The sequence below is a fragment of the Chenopodium album genome, chromosome 10, assembly GCF_948465745.1.
Source record: "Chenopodium album chromosome 10, dcCheAlbu1.1, whole genome shotgun sequence".
NCBI lineage: Eukaryota > Viridiplantae > Streptophyta > Magnoliopsida > Caryophyllales > Amaranthaceae > Chenopodium > Chenopodium album.
In genome coordinates this window covers 33819474-33844162 of record NC_137843.1, presented here as the reverse complement: position 1 = coordinate 33844162, position 24689 = coordinate 33819474, and the positions used below count along the sequence as shown (strand labels likewise).

Below are 24689 nucleotides of genomic sequence, written 5' to 3'. Positions count from 1 at the left end.
TCACGAGACTCTTTCACATTTCACCTCGTTTGATAATCAATGACGTGAAAGGTATTCATCACTGGGTTTGCGATAAGTGTTATTTATGTCACTATTTTTTAGGATTTTCTAGTTATTCTTTCATAGTTTTGATATCTTTTTACTTGGTTTTAATAATGTTTTATTACATTTGTCATGTTTGCGTGTGAAATGTCGTTATTGCTCAATTTTGGCTTTTCTTGCATATTTTGGTTGCTTATTGCATTAGATTAAACTTTATTGATTTGTTCTTATGTTTAAGAACACTTGGATAAGTTCATTGTTCAAGATTGAAGAAATATAAAACATAAAAGAACAAGTAATGAAGAAATGTGCACTTGATTTGCAAAGATCAAACTTCAAACGCCTATATCTTTTGATCTACAAAACATTTTGGAGTGATTCTAATTGGAGATGAAAGCTTATCTTGGGAGCTTTCCAACGACATGTCATATGCTCAATTCCGATATAAAACAAGGGAGTTATGTTTGTTTGAAGCTGAGCAGTTTTGTCTAGTGCGTAGGAGCGGGCACGCAGTCTAAGAGGAGCGCCCGCTCCAAACTTTCTGGAACGATTCTGCCTCATTTTGCTACAGCTAGGAGCGCCCGTGCACAACTTTTGGAGCGCCCGCTCCTACACGTGCTGCTCGACTTTTTGCGGAGCTTCCTAGGCAATTTAGTAAGGAGTATAAATAGATTTTTTGCTCATTTTAAAGGGAGGAATTCATTTTTTCAGTAGTTTTTAGATTAGTTTTAGGTTTTTAGAGAGATAAACTCTCATATTTTGGAGAGAGAAAGTGAGAAACACAATGATTTTCATGGAATTTGGATAATCAAAGGAGGAATTTGATGATTTGAAGATCTCCATCTTATATCAATGAGCATTCTTACTCTCTTTTCTCTTTATACTTTCTTTAATTGCTTTGTTAATCATGTTTGAGTAGATTTCCTTCTACTAGGGGTTGAGTGAAGCTTTGTAATTGTTAATTGAGTTATTTGAGATAAATTTGATGATAATTGTGTGATTAAATTGATTGAATTGATGATGGCATGTTGTTTATTTTAGATTGGATTGATCTCCCATGATAGCAAACTTAATTGCATATTAATTCTAGTTTGACAAGGGATTGTGAATTAGAATTGATATATTTAATTGCATTTTGGGTAAAATTTCTTCTATGCACCTAGTCAATGAGGGATCTAGGCTAGGAATTTGACAGATTGCTCTTGAGTGTAATTAATTCCCATTTTAATTCTTTCTTTGCATGATTGATTATCAAATGGATTCTCATTAACTTGTTAATTGTTCAAAGTGGATCTTTTCCCCTAGTAGACTTCATAATATTTTGTTCTTTATATGTGTGTTAGTGTAGTTGTAGTGTCCACTATCCATAAACCGACTTCGGCGTAGCTTAAGCATTAGATCGAGAACAATCTAATATTACCGTTCCTTGTGGTTCGACTCCGAACTTACCACTAGACTTGTTTAGGGTTAGTTTAGGATTATAATAAATTTTGTTTGGCCGTGAGGAGGTTAGTCAATGACCTAATTTCCCCGCGTTTAATTTGGTTTTTGGGGAGACACAATCAGGTGTGTACAGGAAGAAAATCAAAGCCCTTCGTTCGGATCGAGGTGGTGAATACTTGAGCCATGAATTCGATGACCATCTAAAAGAACATGGTATACTTTCGAAACTGACACCTCCAGGAACTCTACAATGGAACAGAGTATCTGAAAGAAGAAATCGAACCTTTTTAGACATGGTACGATCAACGATGGGTCTTAGGGATATTCCTATCTCTTTCTGGGGACACACACTTCTAACCGCGGCACTAACAATGAACCACGCACCGTTAAAAGGTGTAGAAAAGACTCTATATGAATTATGGACGAAGAAACTTCCTAGGTTGTCTTTAATCAAGATTTATGGTTGCGAAGCATATGTCAAAAGGTTAATTAAGACAAACTTTACCCTAAATTTGACAAGTGTTTCTTTGTGGGATATCCAAAAGAAACCAAAGGGTATTACTTCTACAACAAATCCGAGAACAAAGTGCTTGTTGCTCGCGACGGTGTCTTTTTGGAGAAGGAACACAATTCCAAAATGACAAGTGGGAGGAAAATCGAACTCGATGAAGTTCGAGAGGACGAGCAACAAGATCAAATTGACAGTCAAAGTGCTCAAACAACATCTGTTGATGTTGGTAAAACTGTGCAAAGTAAAACCAACAATGCAAATGCTCATTCCATTACCCTACGTAGGTCATAGAAGCCAAAGTCTCAACCTGATAGATATCTCGGTGTCGTACCAACCGAGAATCAAGACATCCTAGTAGTAGATGGAGATAAACTGACAACCTACAAGCAAGCTATGGCGAGCCCCAACTCTACTAAATGGCAAGAAGTCATGAGATCTGAGATGGACTCTATGTTTGAAAATCAAGTATGGGACTTGGTTGATTTACCCGAAGGTTACACACCTATCGGATGTAAATGGATTTTCAAATTGAAAACCAACAAAGATGGAAATGTATTCATTTACAAAGCTAGACTGGTAGCAAAAGGTTACTGGCGAATTCACGGCGTTGATTATGGTGAAACCCTTTCTCCAGTTGCAATGCTGAAGTCTGTCCGGATTATCCTAGCGATTGCTGCATATTACAATTACATAATGTGGAAGATGGACGTCAAAACCGCCTTCCTAAATGGAATCCTAGAAGACACTTTGTACATGACAGAACCTGAAGGTTTTGTTGACCAAAATAATGCTAGGAAGGTATGCAAGCTTAAGAACTCCATTTATAGGTTAAAGCAAGCAAGCAGAAGTTGGCATCTGCAATTCGATGAAGCCATCATCAAGGTCAGTGGGAGTGACATCACTTTCCTAGTCTTATATGTCGATGAAATATTGCTCATTAGAAACAGCATTCCGATGCTAGAGTCTGTAAAGGCCTTGCTTGGAAAGTGTTTTTCAATAAAATATTTAGGAGAGGCACAATACATATTGGGCATCAAGATCTAAAGGGATAGATCTAAAAGGATGATTGGATTGAGCCAAAGTACTTACATCGATAAAGTACTGGCACGATTCAATATGCAGGAGGCCAAGAGAGGTCACCTACCCATGTCTCATGGCATAACCCTAAGCAAGAAGTAGTGTCCAAAGACACTTGATGAGCGAGAAAGGATGAATCAGATTCCATATGCTTCGCTTATTAGATCGATCATGTATGCCATGATATGTACTAGGCCAGATGTATCGTATGCTTTGAGTGCTACGAGCCGATACCAATAAGACCCAAAAGAGGCGCATTGGACTGCAGCCAAGAATATCCTAAAGTACCTGAAAAGAAACAAGGATTAATTCGTGGTATATGGTGGCTCAGATGAATAAGTTGTTAAAGGTTATACCGACACAAGCTTCCAAACAGACAGAGACGACTTCAAATCGCAGTCAGGATACATATTCTGTTTAAAAGGAGGAGTGTTTAGTTAGAAGAGTGCTAAGCAAAGCACAACTGCAGATTCTACAACTGAAGTCGAATACTTGGCAGCTGCTGAAGCATCAAAGGAGGTAGTTTGGATTCGTAAGTTCGTTGGTGAACTTGATGTTGTACCCTCCATCAAGGGTCTAATAGCCCTCTATTGTGACAACAATGGAGCTATTGCTCAGGCCAGAAAGCCAAGGGAACATCAGAAGGTCAAACATGTCAAGAGGCGATTTCACATGATAAGGGAATGGAAATCAGAAGGTGAAATCAGTATTTATAAAGTTGGAACGGACGACAATGTAGCCGATCCACTTACTAAAACTTTGCCTCAAGTGAAACACAACAAGCACGTTGAGGCAATGGGAATCAGGCACGTTGGTCATTGGCTTTGATTTCCTTGTTATGTGTTTTAATTAATTTTGGAATATTTTAAAGTAAAACACTATGATGAACCATTCGGACTTTGGAGTAATTTAATTTTATGCAATTTATCACTCCATTTCTATTTAATCGTGGTTTAAGATTAAATATTGAACCCACACGAATGTGTAACATGTCTTGTAGTAGCGGAATTACACGGCCATGTACCATGAACCACATGACCGTGTATATTGAAGAGTACATAATAACACTGACTGCACGATCGTGTACAATGGATTACATGATCGTGTACCTAGCTACTCGGTCACTGATTTAAGGCATATTTCTCAACATTTGTTATTATGAAAGTATATATCAAGATGATTCTAATCATATTCCACATGACTATGTTTTTCCTTACATATAAATTATCAAAATTGTTTAAAGTGAATTATATTGCAAGCAAAAAAAACCAAAGCATTCGAGCAGAAATACACAGAAAATCGTCAGAACATTGAACACATTATAGCTACAAACGATGGCAAATGATTGTTTAACTATTATGTGATTGTCGAACAATCTATGGACCGGATCTATGGTTCAGTTCATCTTAATTTGTGATAGTCAAACAATATATGGCTTACACGCGGTAAACGAGTCAAAAAGGTCTATCAATCCAATTTTCTCGTAGCTTAATATGATACGAAGCATTAATTACCTAAAAAGTATCTGAACAAAATTCAGAACTTTCATTAACCACTTCAAGACCTGTGCAAAAAATCCCAATATCACATCTGCAAATGGATCAAAAATTACAAGAAATGGATCAAAGCTAGGAAATACAAATGGACATACAATGCCAGTAAATACAAATGGTAATACAATGCACGGAGACGATAAAAAGCTCGAATCCTGCATCCAGTAGAAGAGAAGCCAACACATGATGTTTCATCTACCAGTGTTCGGAATTGAGAGGCTGCTTTCAAGCATGAAAGATAAATCGTGCATCTCAGAAATCAAAGTTTCTGCAACCGAGGACTTAAGATCCAATGCTTCCTTCAAGGTACACTCACTCGGGTTCATTCCATTGACATCAGCCTTAGGATCACCATGTTCAGTCCTACAAAGTAGAAAAATGAAATGGATTAGCTGCAGACTACTTATCGATTCAAATCAATCAAATACGACTAAATTAATGCCAAGTGCCAACATTGACAATGGTTCATGATTAAGTTAGATGTTGACACTTGACTAAAGTTTCAAGTATAGACCCTTAATAGTCAGCTAGCAGACATTAATAATGTCAATATCTTTACAAAAATTTATCAAATGAAGAAAACAAGACTATCCCTACATCTCATGAATTTTTTTTTACTAAGATACACTAATATACCCGTAAAATAGCAGTCTTCTACCCAATCTCTCTATTACTCTTCTAAGAGGTGATGATATGATTTTGCTACATCAAACGGACTTCACAAAAGCTAGGTTGGTGATATGGAATCAAATGACCTAAACTAACAGATTTAAACAAATGATTCAAATAATAAACCAAACTAAATATGCCCGATTGGGTGAATAAGCTTATTACCTACTCTCATAAGTTTTATCACAAAACTTAAAACTTTATTAATCTCAATCACAAACACATAAAATTACATCCTAAGATTTATGTAAGCATATTAATCCTATATTAACTAGGTTTCCTTATTAAGATAAAACACAATTTCTTTTCACATATAAACTCCTATTCTTAAGGAATAAGTAAAACCATGCAGCTTTCCTAAAATCTATCCTAGGTCCCTTATTACTTAAGCTCACATTTATTTGATAAAAATAAACTAAAAATTGTAATATATGTTAAATATCCTTGGTATCCATATCAGGTGTCCAGGTGATACATTAAAAAAATCTAGCCATAATCAATGTATAAAAAGAAGGCGCACTAAGGCATTTTATATTTTCTTGCGCCTAAGGTGCGCCTTAATGAGCCTCGGTGCAAGGCATATACAATAAACACTAATAAAAGATTCTGAAAAGTGAAAAAATCTTTGTGCGCGTTAGTGCGCCTCATCAAAATCGCCTCACCTAGACCATAAAAGGCGCATGACCCCTAACGCCTTGCGCCTTAGGCATACCTGTTCAAAAACTGGCCATAATTTATCTTTATTTTCTCTAGATCATATTTTAACATAAAAATATGGAACAACTATCATGATAGGAATCATATATTCTAAAAGCAATATATAGCATTTAATAAAAAAAATCCCTCAATCCTATAATCATTAGTTTCTGTCTAGCCTAGCAAAGCATTTCCTAAGAAACATTAGCAGATTTAATTTCTAAACAATATTATCTCCTTCATTTGGCACAAAACAAAGAGATTCAGTGAAATAAAAAATGATACAATAGTGGTAAGTTTGGTGCCAGTACATCCATTTCCAAACAGAATCCTAGATTTATCTTACATTAGATACACTAAAAAACTTAAAGGAAGATTGTAAAACATAGTAGCAAATTGAAGCATGTTAGTTCCAATTTTCCCTTGTGGCCTTGTTGCTTAAGAATTGTTACATTCTCTAATTTAATTGTTTATACTACACTGTTCACAAAGGTTATTTACACCTTTTGTTTTAGTCTGTACCCGATAATCTTTACACTTTTACATTATTCCAATGTTGGAAACATCTTTCCACTTACTATCTCATACTTTTTCTAACAATTTCTTATACCACCCACCTTTTTACACTATTACTTTTTCCACCTTTTTATTATACACATCCACCTTTTTACACTCTCTTACAGTGTACTTTTTTCACCATTTTTATTACACCCATCCACCTTTTTACACTCTTTCCTACTTTATCCAACTCTTTCCATACACCCACTCACCTCATCAACACTCTATAATTATTTATATTGATTTATATGCAAATATTTACCTTCATTTAATTACGATAATATCAAAAAAAATTTATATTTATTATACATAGATTTTGCCCTAATCTTATACCACCTATGCTTCCAAATGATTGCACCATTTGAAGTTGGTCACTTTTTACACGTTAACTTTGATTATAATTCTCTACTAATATATATAAATAAATGGTATTAAGTAAAATATTATTAGGACTTTCCCGCTCAAATATTTACCTTCATTTAATTACGTAGTATAATGTTATTGTGACAGTCACCAAAAAGCACCACCTGCTCTCCCTCTCGCGGCCTTCACCACTGCTTCCGCCGCACACAGCAACAATAACCGGCCAGCAATACAACACCAACAATCACAGAAATTCATGCCCAAATCAGCCAACGAATCAGTAGCCTTTGAGCGGGCACTTTAATCTTTGGAGCAAGTGCTCCAATTCCATATTAAACAATCCAAATACGTAGTATAATGTTATTGTCGCGATTTATTTCAATCATATCCAAGGGTCACAATTTTCGTGCGATTTGATTAATGTTGATGCGTGAAATGGGGATGATGATTGAAGGGCAGCACGAAAAAGAAATAGGGGAAGGGTGAAAGGGTTTGATTGTTTTGGGGGAGATTTTTATTTTTATGTCCTTTTTTTTTATCTCCTTTTGTTTTTATTTTTATTTTCTTTTACTTCTTTCTTTTAATTATCTTTAATAAGCTTATTTCTTTTATGGAGGTTGTAATATAAATACCCTTTGGGAATTTTATTAGGACCAACTTTTAATCAACTTAGAATAGGATTAGATTAGGCCTCTCTTTTATTTTCTCTCTCTTAGGTCTTTAGGATTAGCTAAGGGTTTTTAAAGAGAAAAATCAAAGAAAGATGAAAGCTTTGGAAAATTGTTTGGTAACCAAATGAATATGACGAATCCTCCATTCTCACTCTCTCTCCTCTTATTTATTGCTTTTATTTAATTGCTTTCATTAGTTCAATCCTTTATTTTAGCTTGTTTTTTAATTAGTTGTTAATTCTTATTTAGTCCTTGATTATTTGTTCATTATTCTTTTGGTTGCCAATTTGGCTAGTTTCTTCATGATTTTCATGGTCTTTTTCCTTATGCTAGGATAGGTTTTAAGCTAACAAAGAGGATGAAGGGAATATTGATGTTTATAATTAATTGATGGTGTTTAAATTGTGATTGATGCTCAATTTGTGAATAGGGATGCTGACTTTATTGCTTAGAGTCTTTCTAACGAGTTGCCTCTGATACTAACGTGCTCTTGACTGATTATGCGGGAGGGAGTTACTTGAAAGTATAAAATTCATCCATGTTTAGGCTAAGTTGGTTGTGTGGGAGTGAATTAATCTAGTTGATAATTATCATGCTTGATTGTGCAGAGTAAGTTAAAGTGGTTAATTTCCCCTAATTAAGCTCAAGATTATTTATGTGCAATTGGTTGCTTGAATCACTATGCCCGGTCAATTTATAGTTGTGTGGATTTCTTTTCCAATTTACTTTCGAGTGTTTCGACCTATTTCATTGCCTTAGTTGACTTAAATCTTTGTCCTTTAGTCCTTGTGGTTCGACTCCAAACTTGTCGCTACACTTGTTTAGGGGTTAGTTTAGAAATTATGAATTTGGTTTGATTTAGGGAGGTGATTATAACGACCTATTTTCCTACCTTTATCAATTATGTGCTTAATCAATTTAGTTAATAATTGGTAAGACTTTTATTTGGTTTCATGATATGTAAGACCAAGTCTTTTTACTTGTTTATGCAACAATGTTCATCATACTTAATTTGTAATTAAACAGTGAATATGAAGTTTTGATGCATGTTTTTAGTGTTTTATTGATTTTTATGAAAAGGAAAAAAAAAAAGATTAATTCCATGTTACCACCCCTTAAAATACCACTTTTCAACATTGAAAAATTTAAATAAATAGTCGCAACTAATATTATTCCACTATAAACAATCCCACCCGTTATTTATCCATGGTTGGTCAAACTTTGAGATGTGTTTGACTATATTGGGTCGGGTAACTTGTTAACATTTTACGACAGGTAAAAATATGCCCATGTGCCTAGCACATGACACGAAAGTCATTTTTTAAAAAACTTTACTCGTTGCTTTTTCTTTCTTTTTCGTTCTTTCTTCTTCTCTTTCCTCTTCCTATTTCCCCATCCATTAACTTCTCACCTAACAACAATCAGCGTTAATAAAATACTCTATTATATCTATCAACAACAACAAAATTAGAAAAGCATAGAGGAAAAAAAGAAAGGAATATTTGTATGTTGTCACGCAGGCCTTTAACAAATGTAATACAATTTCATTTCAAGTTTAATGGTAGAATTTAACTTCTATTGTCACGGTCACTCAAAATCAAAGTCTGACCAAATCTTTTTAAAGTGGAAGGACAAACTAAATTTCTATGCTCTAATTTTTTGAAAATTATAATAATATGAACCAAAATCTCATATTTAAAACTTCACAATAACCAAAATTTTCGATTAATATTGTTTTTTCTTTAAGATTTAGTTTTTGTGTCAAATTGAGGTTGAGTACTACGGAGCACTTTGAGATTTAGTTATTTTCACCATTAATGGTTGGGGTTGAGTACATGGATTTGAATACTCAAAGTTGGTTTCTATGGTTATGTGAAAAGTGTGGATTTTAAGAGAAGAGAGAGACTACAAAGGAGATGAATTGCATAAATGGGAAAAGAGATGATATTTTTATTTTGAAAAAATGGAAGAGAATAATACTACCTTTGACATTTGTGCTCAAAACAATCCCACCTTTGAATAATCTCAATACAATCCACCTTTGCCCCCCATCTGCTCAAAATAGTCCCTTGACCGGTTTGTCAATTTGGTAACTGGTTGATTTGGGTAACTTGCTGCTAGGCATTAGCATGGTTTCCAGCACTAACTATGGCAGGAATTAGGAAGAAAAGTTGATTATAGTATTAAGATGAGAATTACAGCTAATTGAACGATAATTCCACTTTCGAGAGGTGGATTCTCTCCTAATATGAGTGTTCGAGAGGCTCACTCTCTCCAATAACAAACATCAACAATATTTAGCATGATGATTATTCCTCCTAATGAGGCCTATTTATAGAAAAACTCTCATAACAAACTCTAACTTATTCTCCAAGCTACTAATAATATGTTATGACTAACATACCCTTCCCCTAATATTGATTCCTTGCATTACCCGCCGCCCAAACTTTCACCTTGTCCTCGAGGTGGATAGTAGTCGGCACTCCATTCCCGGCAGTGGCAATGATGAGCTGAGTCCAACTTCCTCTGACAATCGTAACCAAGCTCCTTCAGTGAGGTGCTTTACTTGGTGGAGAATTAATCCTGTTCTAAAGCCTTGTAGCAGTCATTAGGTAGTACATTCTGAAACATATGCACAGGGACTAAGTAATGGGGGTCAGGCAATTGATTTGTGCATAATAAGCCTTGTGTTTTTAAAGCTGGATATTAGTCTTCCATCATGTCTTACGTGATGGGTTGGAGGGACATGAGGAAGGGCTTTCTTTTAAGAGCTGGGTGGGTTGAAAAACTAAATGTGAGGAGTGGAATTGGGCTGGGCATAAGGGATTGGGCTGTGAGCTAGAAGTTTCACTAATGGGCCTTGTCCCATTTAAGAAATTTGAGCCCATTTCCTCCCTTTTCCCCTTTTCAGAAACCCATTTAACGATGTGGTACCCACAAAGTCTTTCCTCAGCCATTATATCATAATTTTGGTAATTGACAAAATTACCCTTACTAGCATATTTCATTTTTGACTTCCTCTCCAAGCCAACAAGAGACCCCAAGCTTCTCTCATACTCCATTGTTACTGGAATATTCTGCAGCAAGTACCATGGTGCCTCGCCACCAGGCTGGGCAGCTGGCAGCTGCCAGGGCCCACGGCCAAAAAGGGCCCCAAATTGTTCAGCTTTTAAGTATAGTGTATTAGTTATATTAGCTGTTTGTGCAAATGTAATAGTAGTACTTTGTGTGGTCTAGTGGTTTGCTGAGTTAGATATAGTTCATTTGTCATATTGGTCATGAGTTCGAAACCCATAGCTTTGTTTTTGCTAATTAAATTAGCTCTTCTTTTTTTTTTTTTTTTTTTTTAACACATTCTTATTTGATCGTTATTATCTTCATCAAGACACATTATTTTTTTTTTTTTGAATAATCAAGGCACAATATTTTTTTCTTTATCTTACCAAAAAAAAAAAAAAAAAAAAAAAGTACTATAATTCTCCCAAAGACCCAATGAAATTAGATACAATATACTCTATAAGTTATTATTCATACGTTAACTTTTTAGAGCAATATTTATCAATTAGCCTACTATTTTAAAAATAATTGCCAACCTAAAATTTTGTTAAAAAAACAAAATTGCTAAGTTTTAAAATTATGCTAAGCAAGTGATCAATTTCATTTGTTGCATAGGGTCAATCATGATGCTATGTTTTAGATGATAAGACATTTGTATTTATAGAGCGTTGTTGATGATATAATAATGTATTTATGCATTCTATACACTAGTATTAATTTTAAATTACGTGCAGTTGGATTTGTTTACTAGATTAGTTAACATAATTTAAATTTAGACTATTAATTCAAAGAAATAAAAGAATTTCTCCCAATATTAAAAATTTATGTACACACTTCTATCTGGAGTACAATTAAATTTTGTTCATTTCAATTGCAACACTTTAACTAAATATATGAAATTTTTGGAGAAGGTGGTGCAATTATTATAAAACCGGTGAAGTATACATATAGGGCCCTAATATATTATTTCGCCCTAGGGCCGCCAAAATCTCAAAAACGGCCCTGCTCGCCACCCAAAAAATCACCACCACTAGCACGCACACCCAACCCACCACCAGACCCGCTTCCTCCGGCACCTCCACGCTCGAACATTCCTTCCGGCGGCTTCCCTGCGATACTATTACATCCATCATCGCCGGCGACACCTCTTTGGCACTGCTTTCCTGCCAACAGATGTTCCGGTGGTAAAATCGTCTCCAACAGTAAACTCGATGTTACCACCACCACCAAAATTGTCGTCGCCGCTACAACTACTCACTGTTAATCTCGGCCCCTGATTTGAGCTCTTCTTCGACAGGAAGCCAAATACCCACCACCACTACAGTTTCCGACACAACCTCCTGGATCACAGCAGCATCCGGCGCCACCTCTCTTAAACATTCCACCATACAAACCACCAACAAAACCACCTATCTTAGTTCTCGACCCACTACTCTCAAAATTACCGCTAATACTACTCGTGAAATGCACACCACCGGTTTTGCCGATGCAATCACCTCGGCCTAAATCCACCTGCAAAATCACCACGTCTTCCACTAGCAACTCCACCAAATTTCTCCACCATCGCGCCACCGGAGAAGCTGCTAATGACGGAACAAGAGTACTGTTCGGAAATCTCCGGAAATACTTTCTCCTCCACCATCTTTTCCTCTTGTGATGCAATTTCTTCCTCATCACATGACAATGCGGAGGTGGCTGACTACTCACCGACCTGATGTTCTTCCTCCTTGAGGTCTTCTTGAGTTACACCTAACTTCAATCTAATCCGAGAAATTGCATTATCGAAAATCTTCTCTATGTTCTTGCACATTCTCTCTGTAATCTCATCTATTTTCACGTCAAATTCTGCCTGTGAGAACATGTTAGTGAACTCACTGTTCGCCGGCCTTCCAGCAAGGTCACCGGAGACCGTAGTGCTCTGATACCATTTGCTAGGCATTAGCATGGTTTCCAGCACTAACTATGGCAGGAATTAGGAAGAAAAATGCTGATTATAGTATTAAGATGAGAATTACAGCTAATTGAACGATAATTTCACTTTCGAGAGGTGGATTCTCTCCTAATAACAAGCCTCAACAATATTCAGCATGATGATTATTCCTCCTAATGAGGCCTATTTATAGAAAAACTCTCATAACAAACTCTTAACTTATTCTCCAAGCTACTAATAATAGGATATGACTAACATACCCTTCTCCTGATATTGATTCCTTGCACTTGCCACGTGTTTCATTTTAATTAGTCATTTTTCTTAAAGTATATATAAAAATAACAAAAAAAAAAATTATAAAAAACAGCACCCTTTCCGATCCCCCACATGGCCAATCTCCACTACTAGAGCATTACCCCTATCCCGCCTTCCCCGTTGAAAGCAGCTACCCTTCCCTTTCTCGCAATAGAAACGGCGGAGGTGGGTTTCAAAGTGCCTATAAGGGTGGGACTTCGGTTCGGTTCGGTGCGTAATTAAGAGTTAAAAAATGGGGTGAGATTTACTCCGGTGCGGTGGGTTTCGAACTAGGGTGGGATTTTTGGCCTATGTGCCAGTTTTCGGGATCTGGTGGGGGTGGGGTTTTGGTTCACGGCGTGGGAATCAGGTTGGAAAGGATGAAATTTTAGGGTGGGGATGAGTGTGGAGGTGGTTAATGTGTGCCTGTGTTAGTGAGGGTTTCCGTATGGTTTTGTTTAATGGTGGGGGTGGGTCTCCGCCGATTCTAGGTGGGGTTCCGGGATAGGGGTTTCGAGGTGGGAGGGTCAGATCGTTCGGTGGGTGCGGTTTTCGAGATGGATCCACGGAGGTTTGGAGGGGTTAGGATTTTGGGGTTGCAAAGTGGCAGTGATCATATGATTTAATTTTGGCTAATACTTGGTTTAAGAAGAGGGATTCACACTTGATAACTTTTCGGAATGGAGCAAATGCAACTCAAATAGACTTCCTGCTCACAAGGAGCATAGATAGACAAAGTTGCATAAACTGTAAGGTTATCCCAGGGGAGAGTGTGGTCACCCAACACCGGCTATTGGTAATGACTATTCGTCTGAAAGAGAAGGCGAAGAAAAAAGTTAGACAAGAAGAACCAAGGATAAGATGGTGGACCCTAAGGGATGCAAAAGCTAAGGTTTTTACAGAAAAGGTAATTGAAGAAGCGGATTGGGATGGAGAGGTGGATCCGGACATGACTTGGTTACGAATGAAGAACTGTTTCCTAAGAGTGGCCAAAGAGGTCTTAGGGGAAGTAAGGGGAAGAACTTCGGTACAGAGAGATACTTTGTGGTGGAATGAAGAGGTGAAAGCAGTAATTAAGCAAAAAAGGGAATGCTATCAAGCCTTAGGAAAATGTAGGAGTGATGAAACCTTTGCAGCGTATAAGGAGGCTAAGAGCAAGGCAAAGGCAGCTGTTCGCCAAGCAAAAGAAAAGGCATATCAGGAGGTTTATGAAAAGCTTGATTCCAAGGAGGGAGAAAGGATCATTTATAAGATGGCAAAGAGAAGACAAGAGGCAAGGAAGGATATTGGCATGGTGAAGTGTGTCAAAGATAAGAACCAAATGGTCCTAGTGCAAGAGGAGGGCATCAAGGACAGGTGGAAGGGGTACTTCGATGAATTATTTAATGGAAGTAATGGAGTTGTGATAGGAGATACCTCTATGAGTGATGAAGAAATCAACATGGAGTATGTGCGAAGGATTAGGAGAGTAGAGGTGGAGATTGCACTGAGGAAGATGAAACCTAAGAAGGCGGTTGGCCCTGATGGGGTACCGATAGAGGTGTGGAGGTGTTTGGGTAAGATTGGTATTGATTGGTTAACAAACCTTTTCAACAAGATATGGACGGCTACAAGGATCCCACAAGATTGGAGGAAGAGCACCTTGGTCCCGGTTTATAAAAACAAAGGAGACGCTCAAGATTGTTCTAACTATCGAGGAATTAAGCTTATGAGCCATACTATGAAGTTGTGGGAAAGGGTGATTGAACAAAGGTTGAGGGCATGCACAAGCATTTCAGATAACCAATTTGGTTTTATGCCTGGGAGATCTACTATGGAGGCAATCCATTTGATAAGACAAATGATGGAGTTTTATAGGGTAAAGAAGAAAGATCTTCATATGGTCTTTATTGATTTAGAGAAGGCATATGACAAGGTGCCAAGAGAGATACTTTGGTGGGCAATGTTGAAGAAAGGTATCCCACGAAGGTATGTAGACCTAGTTAAGGATATGTATCGGGATGTGTCAACAAATGTGAGGACATGCGGAGGGTTGACAAAAGATTTCCCTATTACAATCGGATTGCATCAAGGGTCTGCATTAAGCCCTTTTCTTTTTGCAACGGTTCTAGATGAATTAACTAGACCAATTCAAGATGAGGTTCCATGGTGTATGCTGTTCGCAGATGATATCGTTTTGGTGGATGAGACTAAGGATGGGGTTAATGTCAAGTTGGAGCAATGGAGGCAAAGGTTGGAATCTAGAGGGTTTAAGCTAAGTCGGAGTAAGACTGAATATTTGGTATGTCGTTTTGGCACTCAGAGGGGGACAAGCAATGAAGTGGTGAGTTTGGATGGAAAGGATTTGACCATGAGTGAATGTTTTAAGTACCTAGGGTCGATCATCCAGAAGAATGGTGACATTGATCAAGACGTGACCCACAGGATTAAGTCAGGGTGGCTTAAATGGAGAGCGGCCACGGGAGTGTTATGCGACCGCAGCATTCCCTTAAAGTTGAAGGGAAAATTCTACAGGACTGCCATAAGACCAGTGTTGCTCTATGGTACAGAATGTTGGGCTTCTAAGAAAGAGCATATTAAAAAGATGGAGGTTACGGAAATGCGCATGTTAAGGTGGATGTGTGGAAACACTTTAAGAGATAGAATCAGAAATGAGGTTATTCGCAAGAAAGTAGGTGTGGCGGGCATTGTAGATAAATTAAGGGAAAATCGTCTGCGTTGGTTTGGACATGTAAGACGGAGACCCGAGGGTGAACCGGTGCGAAGAGTGGAAGAGTGGGACCATGGAGGGATTAAACGAGGAAGAGGGAGACCAAAGATGACTTGGTTGGAAGGAGTGAGGAAGGATATGAAGTGCATGGATTTACGTGAGGATGAAGTTTTGGATCGTAAGGGATGGAGGAGAAAGATTTATGTTGATGACTACACGGAATAATCAAATTTGGTTCATGTTAGCCGACCCCACTTTTGGGATTAAGGCTTTGATTGATTGATTGATTGATTGATTGAAAGTGGCAGTGATCAGGTGGTGGTCATGATGGGTTATCCAAAGAAGAAGATGATGAGGTGGAAAAAGAAAGAATAAAGAATAAAATTATTTTAAAAAAAATAATAACCTGTTCAAAAGGTAAAAAGGTTTGTTTTGAGAAGATGGTGTTAAAAGGTGGAATTGTTTTGAGATTACTCAAAGGTGGGATTGTTTTCAGCAAAAATGTCAAAGGTGAGATTATTCTTTTCCATTTTTCCTTTTATTTTAAGAAAAGATGGAGATGAAGCTGAAGTATGGCTATTGGCTATCAGGGAAGTGAATGAAGGTTAGAGATAACTCAGGCAAGGGTCTAAAAGACTCCACGTGATTATTTTACTTTTTGCAGCATGTAAATAAGTCGTTGGGCCCAATATCATCAAATGAATATCAAAGTTTGGCCCTACCTAAGATAAACATAATGGGACTATTTGTAGCGGAAAGACAATAGTTAGGACCGATAATTTCAATTTTTCCTTTCGATATTACCACCCTTTAAAAGCTCTATAATACCACCCCTATGTGCTTCTCTTGGAACAATTGTCCTGGTTGTCTTTGTGCTACTTTGAGTAGAATCTGTTTTCACAGTTAGCTTACATGATACTACCATCCTATGTGGATAGGTTTTTTTTATCTTTTAAACAAATTAGTTTTTTTTTTCTTTTAATAGACACAAGTTTATTTTAGTAGCTACAATCCTAGTATAATTAGACTTCTACCAAGAATTGGTTTAAATTTCTAGATTCATTATAGGCGTGCGTTTTATTCTTTTTCCTGATGTGTTAAGCTTTCCTAGGTTTATTTATATTAGTATAGGCGTGATTTGTAATATCTAAAAGGCTATTTTTCCTTTTTGTGTGTAATTATTTTGGCTAAGAGCTTCAAAATCTAGAATATATTATTCCAAATTTAATTACTCTTGCTTTTATAAAATAAAGTTAGACTAAAATCCTTAATTTAGGCGAATTAAACCTAATTTAGAGAGTAAATTGAAGTTAAATTGTAAATACCCAAAGCCATTCCTAAATCGTGAGTAAAGCCCAAAATCAGATTTAGAACCCTCAGTTTTCTTTTTTGCGAGTGAACCTTGAACACTCCCTGTGTGTTGTAATCAGTGCTTGATCATCATCAACGCCAAACGGTCAACAACCTTAGCACTTTACATCCTTCAATCTCCCCCACATGCTCCCTCCCCTCCTTCCCCTAAAACCCCAAAAAAAAAAAAAAAAAAAAAAAAAAAAAAAAAAAAAAGAAAGCTATTTTTCTTACTCTCCATAGGGCCATAGAGCAAAGTTGTACAGTGAATAATAGTCTTTGTTATTAGTACTCCAACACATGATGCACATGTGAAATTGCTATGATATAGGTCTTAATAGTCCAGACTCCAAAACTTTGGTATTAAATAGCTTTTACTGATTAAAAACTTCCACTTTCATGAATTACCCAATACAAAGTCACATAAGAATTTGCAAGAACAATTTCCCAATTCCCCTTTCTAGTTTTAATCTTGTATGTCTAAAAAGTGACAGATTTTGTTTTCTAAAGTGTGACACTCAAACTAAGGGGTTAATTATCAAAGGGAAAGGGTACCATTCCCTTTATTGTTGTTTGTTTGTCCGTTTTTGTCATTCCCTTTCCCCATTTTTATTTTAAAGTTTACTCATTTTTACTCCAAATTGATTCCTCACCCCCCTAGCCTTTTGCATTCCCTTTCCCTAACCACCACTTCACCACCAGACACCACCACCTTCTAACCTATCTCCACCACCCAACCGCCCACCGACGCCCCTCCCCGGCCCACCGACTCCCCCAGTAAACCCTCATCTCCCCCGAAAATATTCCCCCACCACACAACCACCCTCTCTTTCTCACTTTTCCGGCCACCCCCCACCACACCCTTCGCCGCCCCTCCACCACCCCTCGCCGCCCCCTCCTCTCCATCCCCCCAAAAACCAATTCCTGAAAACCCTCCCCCACCAAAGAAAAAACCCTAAAACCCCCTCCACCCCCACAGAAAAACCCTCACCCGAGGGTTTTGAGGGTGGGGGGAGGGTGGTCGACTATTTTTCGTGGGAGTAAAGGGTTTTTAGGGTTTTTCCGTTTGGGGGGGGAGGGTTTTCGGGAAAGAAGATGAGTTTTCGGGGGGAGAGGCGGGCGGTAACGGGTCGGGGAGGGGCGGCGAGGGATGGGGGAGGAGCGAGGAAAGGGGAGGTGGGGTGGGGTGGGGTAGCTGGAAAAGTGAAAAAAGGGAAGGTGTTGTGTTTGCAGTTGTGGTGGTGGGGTGGTAATGTGGTGTTTAGAACGGTGGTTGGATTCTTTTGTTTTTTTGTAAACACACAACATAGCAAATGGAATGGTTTTTCATTCCATTCTCTTTCATTCCCACTGTTCATTCCATTCCATTTACCTTGTGCGAACCAAACGACCCCTAACTGTAGTCAAAAGCCTCATACAAAAGGATTGGAGACAAACGTGAAAGAAAAGGAATGTGCCTAACTGTAGTTAAAGGCCTCACACAAAAACTAATATGCAATCATCTCCCCAATCCAAAGAAACGTCCTTGCTCCAATTGAAAAAAAATTCCTTGGAGCCACCCACGGAAATCCATGACGTGAGATATTCCGGTCCACCTATAGAAAAGAGATCCTCCTTATAAATCCTAACCTCCAAAGACCTCCTTCATGTCGACTGTCGCGATACCACAATTATTATACTACAAGCTAAATGAATCTTTTCATATTCAGTTCCATAGAATAATGGTACAAGAAGAAATGAGGTCACATTTTAAGACCTTTAACAACATCAATTTGTTTCCTATGTCACCTTTCAAGAACAATACGCTAATCATGTTTAGTTGGCTTCCGTAATTAGTCGTAAGCTAACTTCCCCAAAAATTAAACAATGGTGAATTAGAAGATGATGAGTGGCATTTATGCCACTATTTCACCTCTTATTAGTAAGGATTGACCCTCATTTGTCACTTGTTTGCGCCTTCTCTGGCCATTTTTACCCTTATTTTAGTTATATTTGCTTTGTCTCGTGTTTTTCCTCTTCTTTTAGCTTTTCTTGTGTTTTCTAGCTTTTCTATCTTTGTTTTGTAGGTTTTTGGCACTTTAGGATGAAGCTAGATGAGCAATGTTTGGCTAAGGAGAGGAGAGATGCTGATTAGAGAGGGCGCGCTATCTCCCTATGGACTGCGAGCGCAGTAGTCCCAGCCGCAGGCACGGAAAAAAGAGTTTTGGAGATTCCATTTGGAACCTGTAGAAGGCTGCCCGCGCCCCACACCACCGCGGACACGACATTACAGGCCGCGAGCGCGGTTATCTGAAGACCTAACTTCCCTTGTTTCATTGCCGCGGACTCTCCTTAGCCGAGAGAAGCCTCTCCACCATCCACCGCGGGCGCGGTACTCAGGGTTCAGCGGCAAGGAAAGGGTGCGGTGCAGTGATAGAGGGCTCGGCTGGTTTGTTATTTTCGGCTTTATTATGCACCATAAATAGACTTTTTCTTGAATTTTTTAAGGATCCTATTTTCCAAATATTATTAGAACTTTGTAGTGAGAGAAAATCTTGGTATTTTAGAGAGAGAAAGTTGCTTAATCTTCAAGTTTCATCATTGTAATCAAGATTTATTCAAGTTTTCTTCAATTCAATGTAAGTATTTCATGTTTTCTTCATCGAACAAGCTTCATAGTAGTAATCTCTTTACTCTTTCCTTTTTGTTTGGTTTAATTGCTTTTGACAGTGTTCATTTTCATCTATTTCCTTGATTTTACTTGTTTTGATTAATTTTCCTTGATTTTGAATCATGATTTGCTTGGTAAAGATTTGAATTCATGCCTAGTGTAGTTTTGATGGCTATTTTCTCTTCTCTAGCTTAGATTTCTAGCTAGGGAAGGGGGTGAAGATCATGATTAGCTAGGATGATTATATTGATGATTGATTGGATATTGCTTTAAGTTGATGATTTTGTCCTTAAATTGCTTGAAATTATTGTTGTGCACCTTTAATTCCATTACTTGAGTACTAAATTGGATGCATGGAAATTATCTAGTTTAGTATTGATCTATTACATCAATATGCTTGAATAATTGCATGGGAATGAATTATTTAAGTAGAATTTGTATTCCTTGGCATATATCCATGTTAATCATTATTGCCTTAGTTGATCATGATTGGAACCCCCTCTCCCTAGTGTTTTGATCTTATTTCTCTCAAATCTAGTATTTCATCTTTTTAGTTGTTTTAGTTTGATTTTACTTCATTTGCTTGCTTTTATCATTTGTGGTAGTAGAAGGGGCCGATGGGGTAACTTGGCAATCACCGAAGTTAGGTGCAATAGAATCCCTCTCGCTTCAATGTGCCTTGAGCTTTTTTTATACATTGCTTGCAAGTGTTAATAAATTAATGCATGGTCAATCGCGTTGTTATAAGATAGGAAGAAAACATTTGGCTATAGCAAACAAGAACCAGACATAGACTGACATGGAAAAGAAGAATTAGATCACAGCACACATACCTAACCAAATCAGGACCCTCGCTTGGTGAAAATGCAACTGAGGCAGAACGATTTTGATTACTGAACAGTCCAGCTTTTAGGTCCAATGGCATCAAGTTGTTAGGGCCCACATAATTTGAATTTGTATTCAAGGAAAGCAAGTTTGATTCTGGTGTTTTAAAGGTTGCGACCGCATTGTCTTCACCAACTTGTGTACTCAAGGAGCTAACCATTACATTCCATGTATCAAATGGATCTCCATGCTCAACAGCTTTCTTGTCATCAGTTGCATTAGCTGAGCTAGGAAGATTTCCTTGCAAATTACTTAAACTTGTAAAATCAGTCCATGCACCAAATGAATCATCATCTTCACGAGTGGATTCACCATCATGTATCGTAACTCCATCATAATGATGTCGATTGTCGGGTTGAATAGTGTACTGTTTACCGCTGTCACTAAATCCAGAAAACAAATCACCATCTTCACTGCTCAATTTATTTCCAGATGATCCTGCTCCAGCAACTTGTAGCTGCTGCTGTAAAACAGATGTTGCGACCCCACAATCACCCCATGAACTTAATGTGCTATTGTCATCAACCATTTTTAGACTGTTAGCTTTCTGGAAATCAGTCTGATCTGAACTGCTCTTGGTATCAATTGGTCCCAAAGAACTAATTCCTGTTGGAACTCCCGAGCTTCGGAAATCACTCCATGAACCAAATAGAATATCATCCTTGAAAACTGCTTGATCTTCTGTGGTTCTTGTATTGCTACTTTGAGGCTGATTTGCATGACTAGATATCATACCAGGAAAGTCATTCCATAACCCAGGTGATATATTATCATTAGTAGTTGGCTTACTGTCAGGAAAACCACCAGATCCTGCTAAATAACTCCATGCATCAAGCGATTTATCATTCAACAGGGTCAATGAATCATTTTGATGACCGTTTCCCTTCGCATCTACCACTTTGAAACTGACAGCTTGCTCCTCTTTGTTCTCAACACCAAGTCCAGCAAAATCACTCCACAAGTCAAATGAATTACCAAATTCATTAGCAGCCCCACTTGCAGGTAACTTGCTTTCTCCGCCTTGCAACTGACCAAGTTCATTATTTATACCCAAATGTATATCATTACTCCATAAACCAGTTGAATGACCTTGATCAGATATCTTATTCTGGGTCCTGTCTACATTGACACCTTGATATTCTGAGTGGGTACCATCCAAAGGAGCGAGATCACCTGTGCAAACATACTGCTTTGCTTTATTATTATTGATCTGAAGAAGAGTCTCTCCTCCAGTAATTGGTGTTGAAAAATTGTTCCTAGCATTATCAGGATCTGTCAGAGAATTGTTAGGATGTTTGATATCTTTAGAAACCACAAAATCAGTAAAATCATCAAACAGATCAGATGTAACCAGCCCAACACTACTACCAATACCAGGCACAGTTGTACTGCTTGGTTCACATTGACTAACATTATCACTCGTAGACATCCTAAAATCCCCCCAGTCATCAAAAGATTCATCACCATCTCCCTCGTCAATGTTAGGAGAATCATCTTTGACAGCAGGCCATTGATCTGCTGGCAACCAATCAAAAGAAGCGTCAACTGACTCAATGGCCTTTCCACCACCTTCAGCCAAGAAATTTCCTTCAGATACCTTAGGGTTGAAAGGGGATTCAGACTTCGAATTACTCCAAAGATTTTTGCCAGAAGTAGTCAAATTACTTCCTGAAAAAGAATCAGCAATTGAGCTACTAGCTAATTTCTCATGTCCAGACTCTGGGAAGGAAGATTGAAACTCAGCCCCCCAATCAGAAAAGGACTCGCCGTTCTCACCCTCACCCTCACCCTCACCAGACCTTAAAACAGCCTCAGTAGACTGCGTGTTTTCAAACACACTAAGACTCCTATCTCCTGAATTTCCACAATTTTCATTTCCTATTTTTCGACTCGTTACCATCTGTTCACTTCCAACACTAACTCCATGATCAATACAATCTTGAGCTAAAATTTGTTCAATATCTACACCAACCAAGCTCAAAAATCTTTTCCTAGGAAGCCGTTCTTCATTCCGCACACCGAACTCCCTCGAATCATTCAGCCCCTTTAGCTGGAGATCAAGATAATCCGATAACGAGATTTCCTCCTCTTTGAAAGAATTCCGACCTCTATTACCAGATTCATGATCACCAAGTGGTATTCCTACTTTTTCCTGCAACCCCATTTTCAATCATATAACTACATATTCACAATGCAATTTCAACACAATAACATCATACAAAAAACCAAATTAACATTAACCAAAAATTAGAAAAACATAGTTTACTTACAAATCCATCCAAATCAAGCGACTTCAAAAACCATTGAAATGCGACAGTATTATTGAAACAAATTGGGTGACGGAGAATATCATGCAATTGGGTATGCCCACAATAAATGCAAATGATTGATTCAGAACCTCCCAATAGCTCACCGCTGCAATTCTCACATCGCAAAGCATCAACAGAGGGATTCGATCCAGCAATAGCTTCTTCAAGAAACGAAGATGATTGCGGAGATTCAATTGAATGATCGTTGAAATCGAAAGACTCGATTCCAGCTTCTTTCTTCAGCAAGATCTGAACTTGTTCAATTAGATTGTGGGATACAAAGTAGTTGTTCTCCATTAGAGAGTTGAATTGAGAAGGATTGATAGTTATTCAAGGTTTATACATAGATGTTAGGGCTTGAATTTCTTGGAAAATGATTGTTGTGAGAATTTACTCTAGGTTTGAAATTTGGGCATTTACTTCCCACTCATAGGAGTGAGAAAAACGGTTGACAGGTAAAGATTGACAATTTTACGGGGATAACTAAAGGCCGTTCTTTAGAGTTGTTGTGTTGTGCTCTGTTCTGCTGAGCGCTGCTTGCTCTGCTCTTAATTACTATCAATTAATAATATTAGTAAAATAATAATTAATAATTATAGTTAATATTTAAGAATAATAATAATTAATAATTCACCATACAAATTATTCATATTTATAATACTACTTCCGTTAACATTTACTTACAACTTTGGAATATTTTATGTCTCTCAAATAATACCCCAAAATTGCAAGTAAATGTTAACGGAGGTAGTAATATTTATTAATAATAATGTCTAACAATTTATAAATATATATTGATCATAATAATAACACATAATATATATTTTTTGTGGGAATAATAATACTTCATATTTAATGATAATACTACAATATCTTTTTATAATAAAAAGTAATGATATAGGAGTAAAATGATATCTTTTTACAAAAATAATGCCACCTAGAGGATTAAAAGAACATTTTAATAAGTTTCATTCACCGTTAAGAATGAAGGTGGAATGTTCATTTGGACAGTTGAAAAAAATATGGAGAATATTACATAACATGCCACAGGTGTCACAAAAGAGTCAAATGTCAATCATTGTAGCCACTTGCAACTACATAATTTTATTCGGATGCATAAGCTTGGCATACCAATCATTCAACATGATGCAAGTATAGGAGTAGCAGATTCAACTATGTATGCACAATGGCGCAAAAATAGGATGGCCAGAGTGCGACATCGTATAGCACGTTGAATTTGGAGAGCTAACCGCTTGGAAAGCGACAATGAAGGTGATGACAATGAAAATTAAGATGACATTGAAGATGATGATGAAAATGAAGATCATATGGAAGTAGATGGTTAATTCACCACAATGTTAAACTCTAATCTGATTATGTTCTGTTATTGATAAGTGGTTGTAATAATTTGAATATTTTAAACCATTGTCTTTTATCTATTTACTATTAACATATGTTAAAGATGATACACATCTATTTATATTTTCATTCACCTAAATCAATTATAATAGTGGTAGTAGTAGTAGTAGTAGTAATAATAATAATAATTAATAATAATAATAATAATAAATAATAATAATAATAATAATAATAATAAATAATAATAATAATAATAGTACAATGCGATAATGATAGTAATAATAGTTTAAATTAAATAATAATAACATTAATAATAATTTAATAATGATGATAATAACAATAATAATAATAATAGTAGTAGTAGTATTAATATTAATAACAATAATGCTGAAATCTACTCTGCTCTACTAAAATCTGCTCTGCTCTGCTGAAATCTGTTCTGTTCTGCTGACCCTTGCTTTTCTCTGCCAAAAAGCTCAAAAGAACAAAGCCTAAGGGTAACTAGACCTGATCCATCCTATCAAAAAGAACAAAACTAGCTCCAAACCGCTTCCCATTTGCA

The 24689-nt window shown here is 37.2% G+C and overlaps 1 protein-coding gene across 3 annotated transcripts; it reads right to left on the bottom strand.

The window, feature by feature from the left end:
- Positions 1–4599: 4599 nt before the first annotated feature.
- On the bottom strand, positions 4600–23182 carry LOC145562404 (uncharacterized). 3 transcript variants are annotated; one of them, XM_081622673.1, is made up of 4 exons: positions 22730–23182; positions 20408–22611; positions 7023–7103; positions 4871–4989 (listed from the first exon to the last, which is right to left on the bottom strand). In XM_081622673.1, exons 1-3 carry the CDS (start codon positions 23063–23065, stop codon positions 7025–7027), a joined length of 2619 nt encoding a protein of 872 aa, XP_081478799.1. In that variant the 5' UTR covers positions 23066–23182; the 3' UTR covers positions 4871–4989; positions 7023–7024. The 3 variants fall into 3 exon arrangements, with proteins under 3 accessions (XP_081478797.1, XP_081478799.1, XP_081478800.1); XM_081622674.1 differs by lacking the exon at positions 7023–7103 and adding an exon at positions 5958–6007 and having other exon boundaries at positions 4899–4989; positions 22730–23181; XM_081622671.1 differs by lacking the exon at positions 7023–7103 and having other exon boundaries at positions 4600–4989; positions 22730–23180.
- Between the last annotated feature and the right edge of the window lie 1507 nt (positions 23183–24689).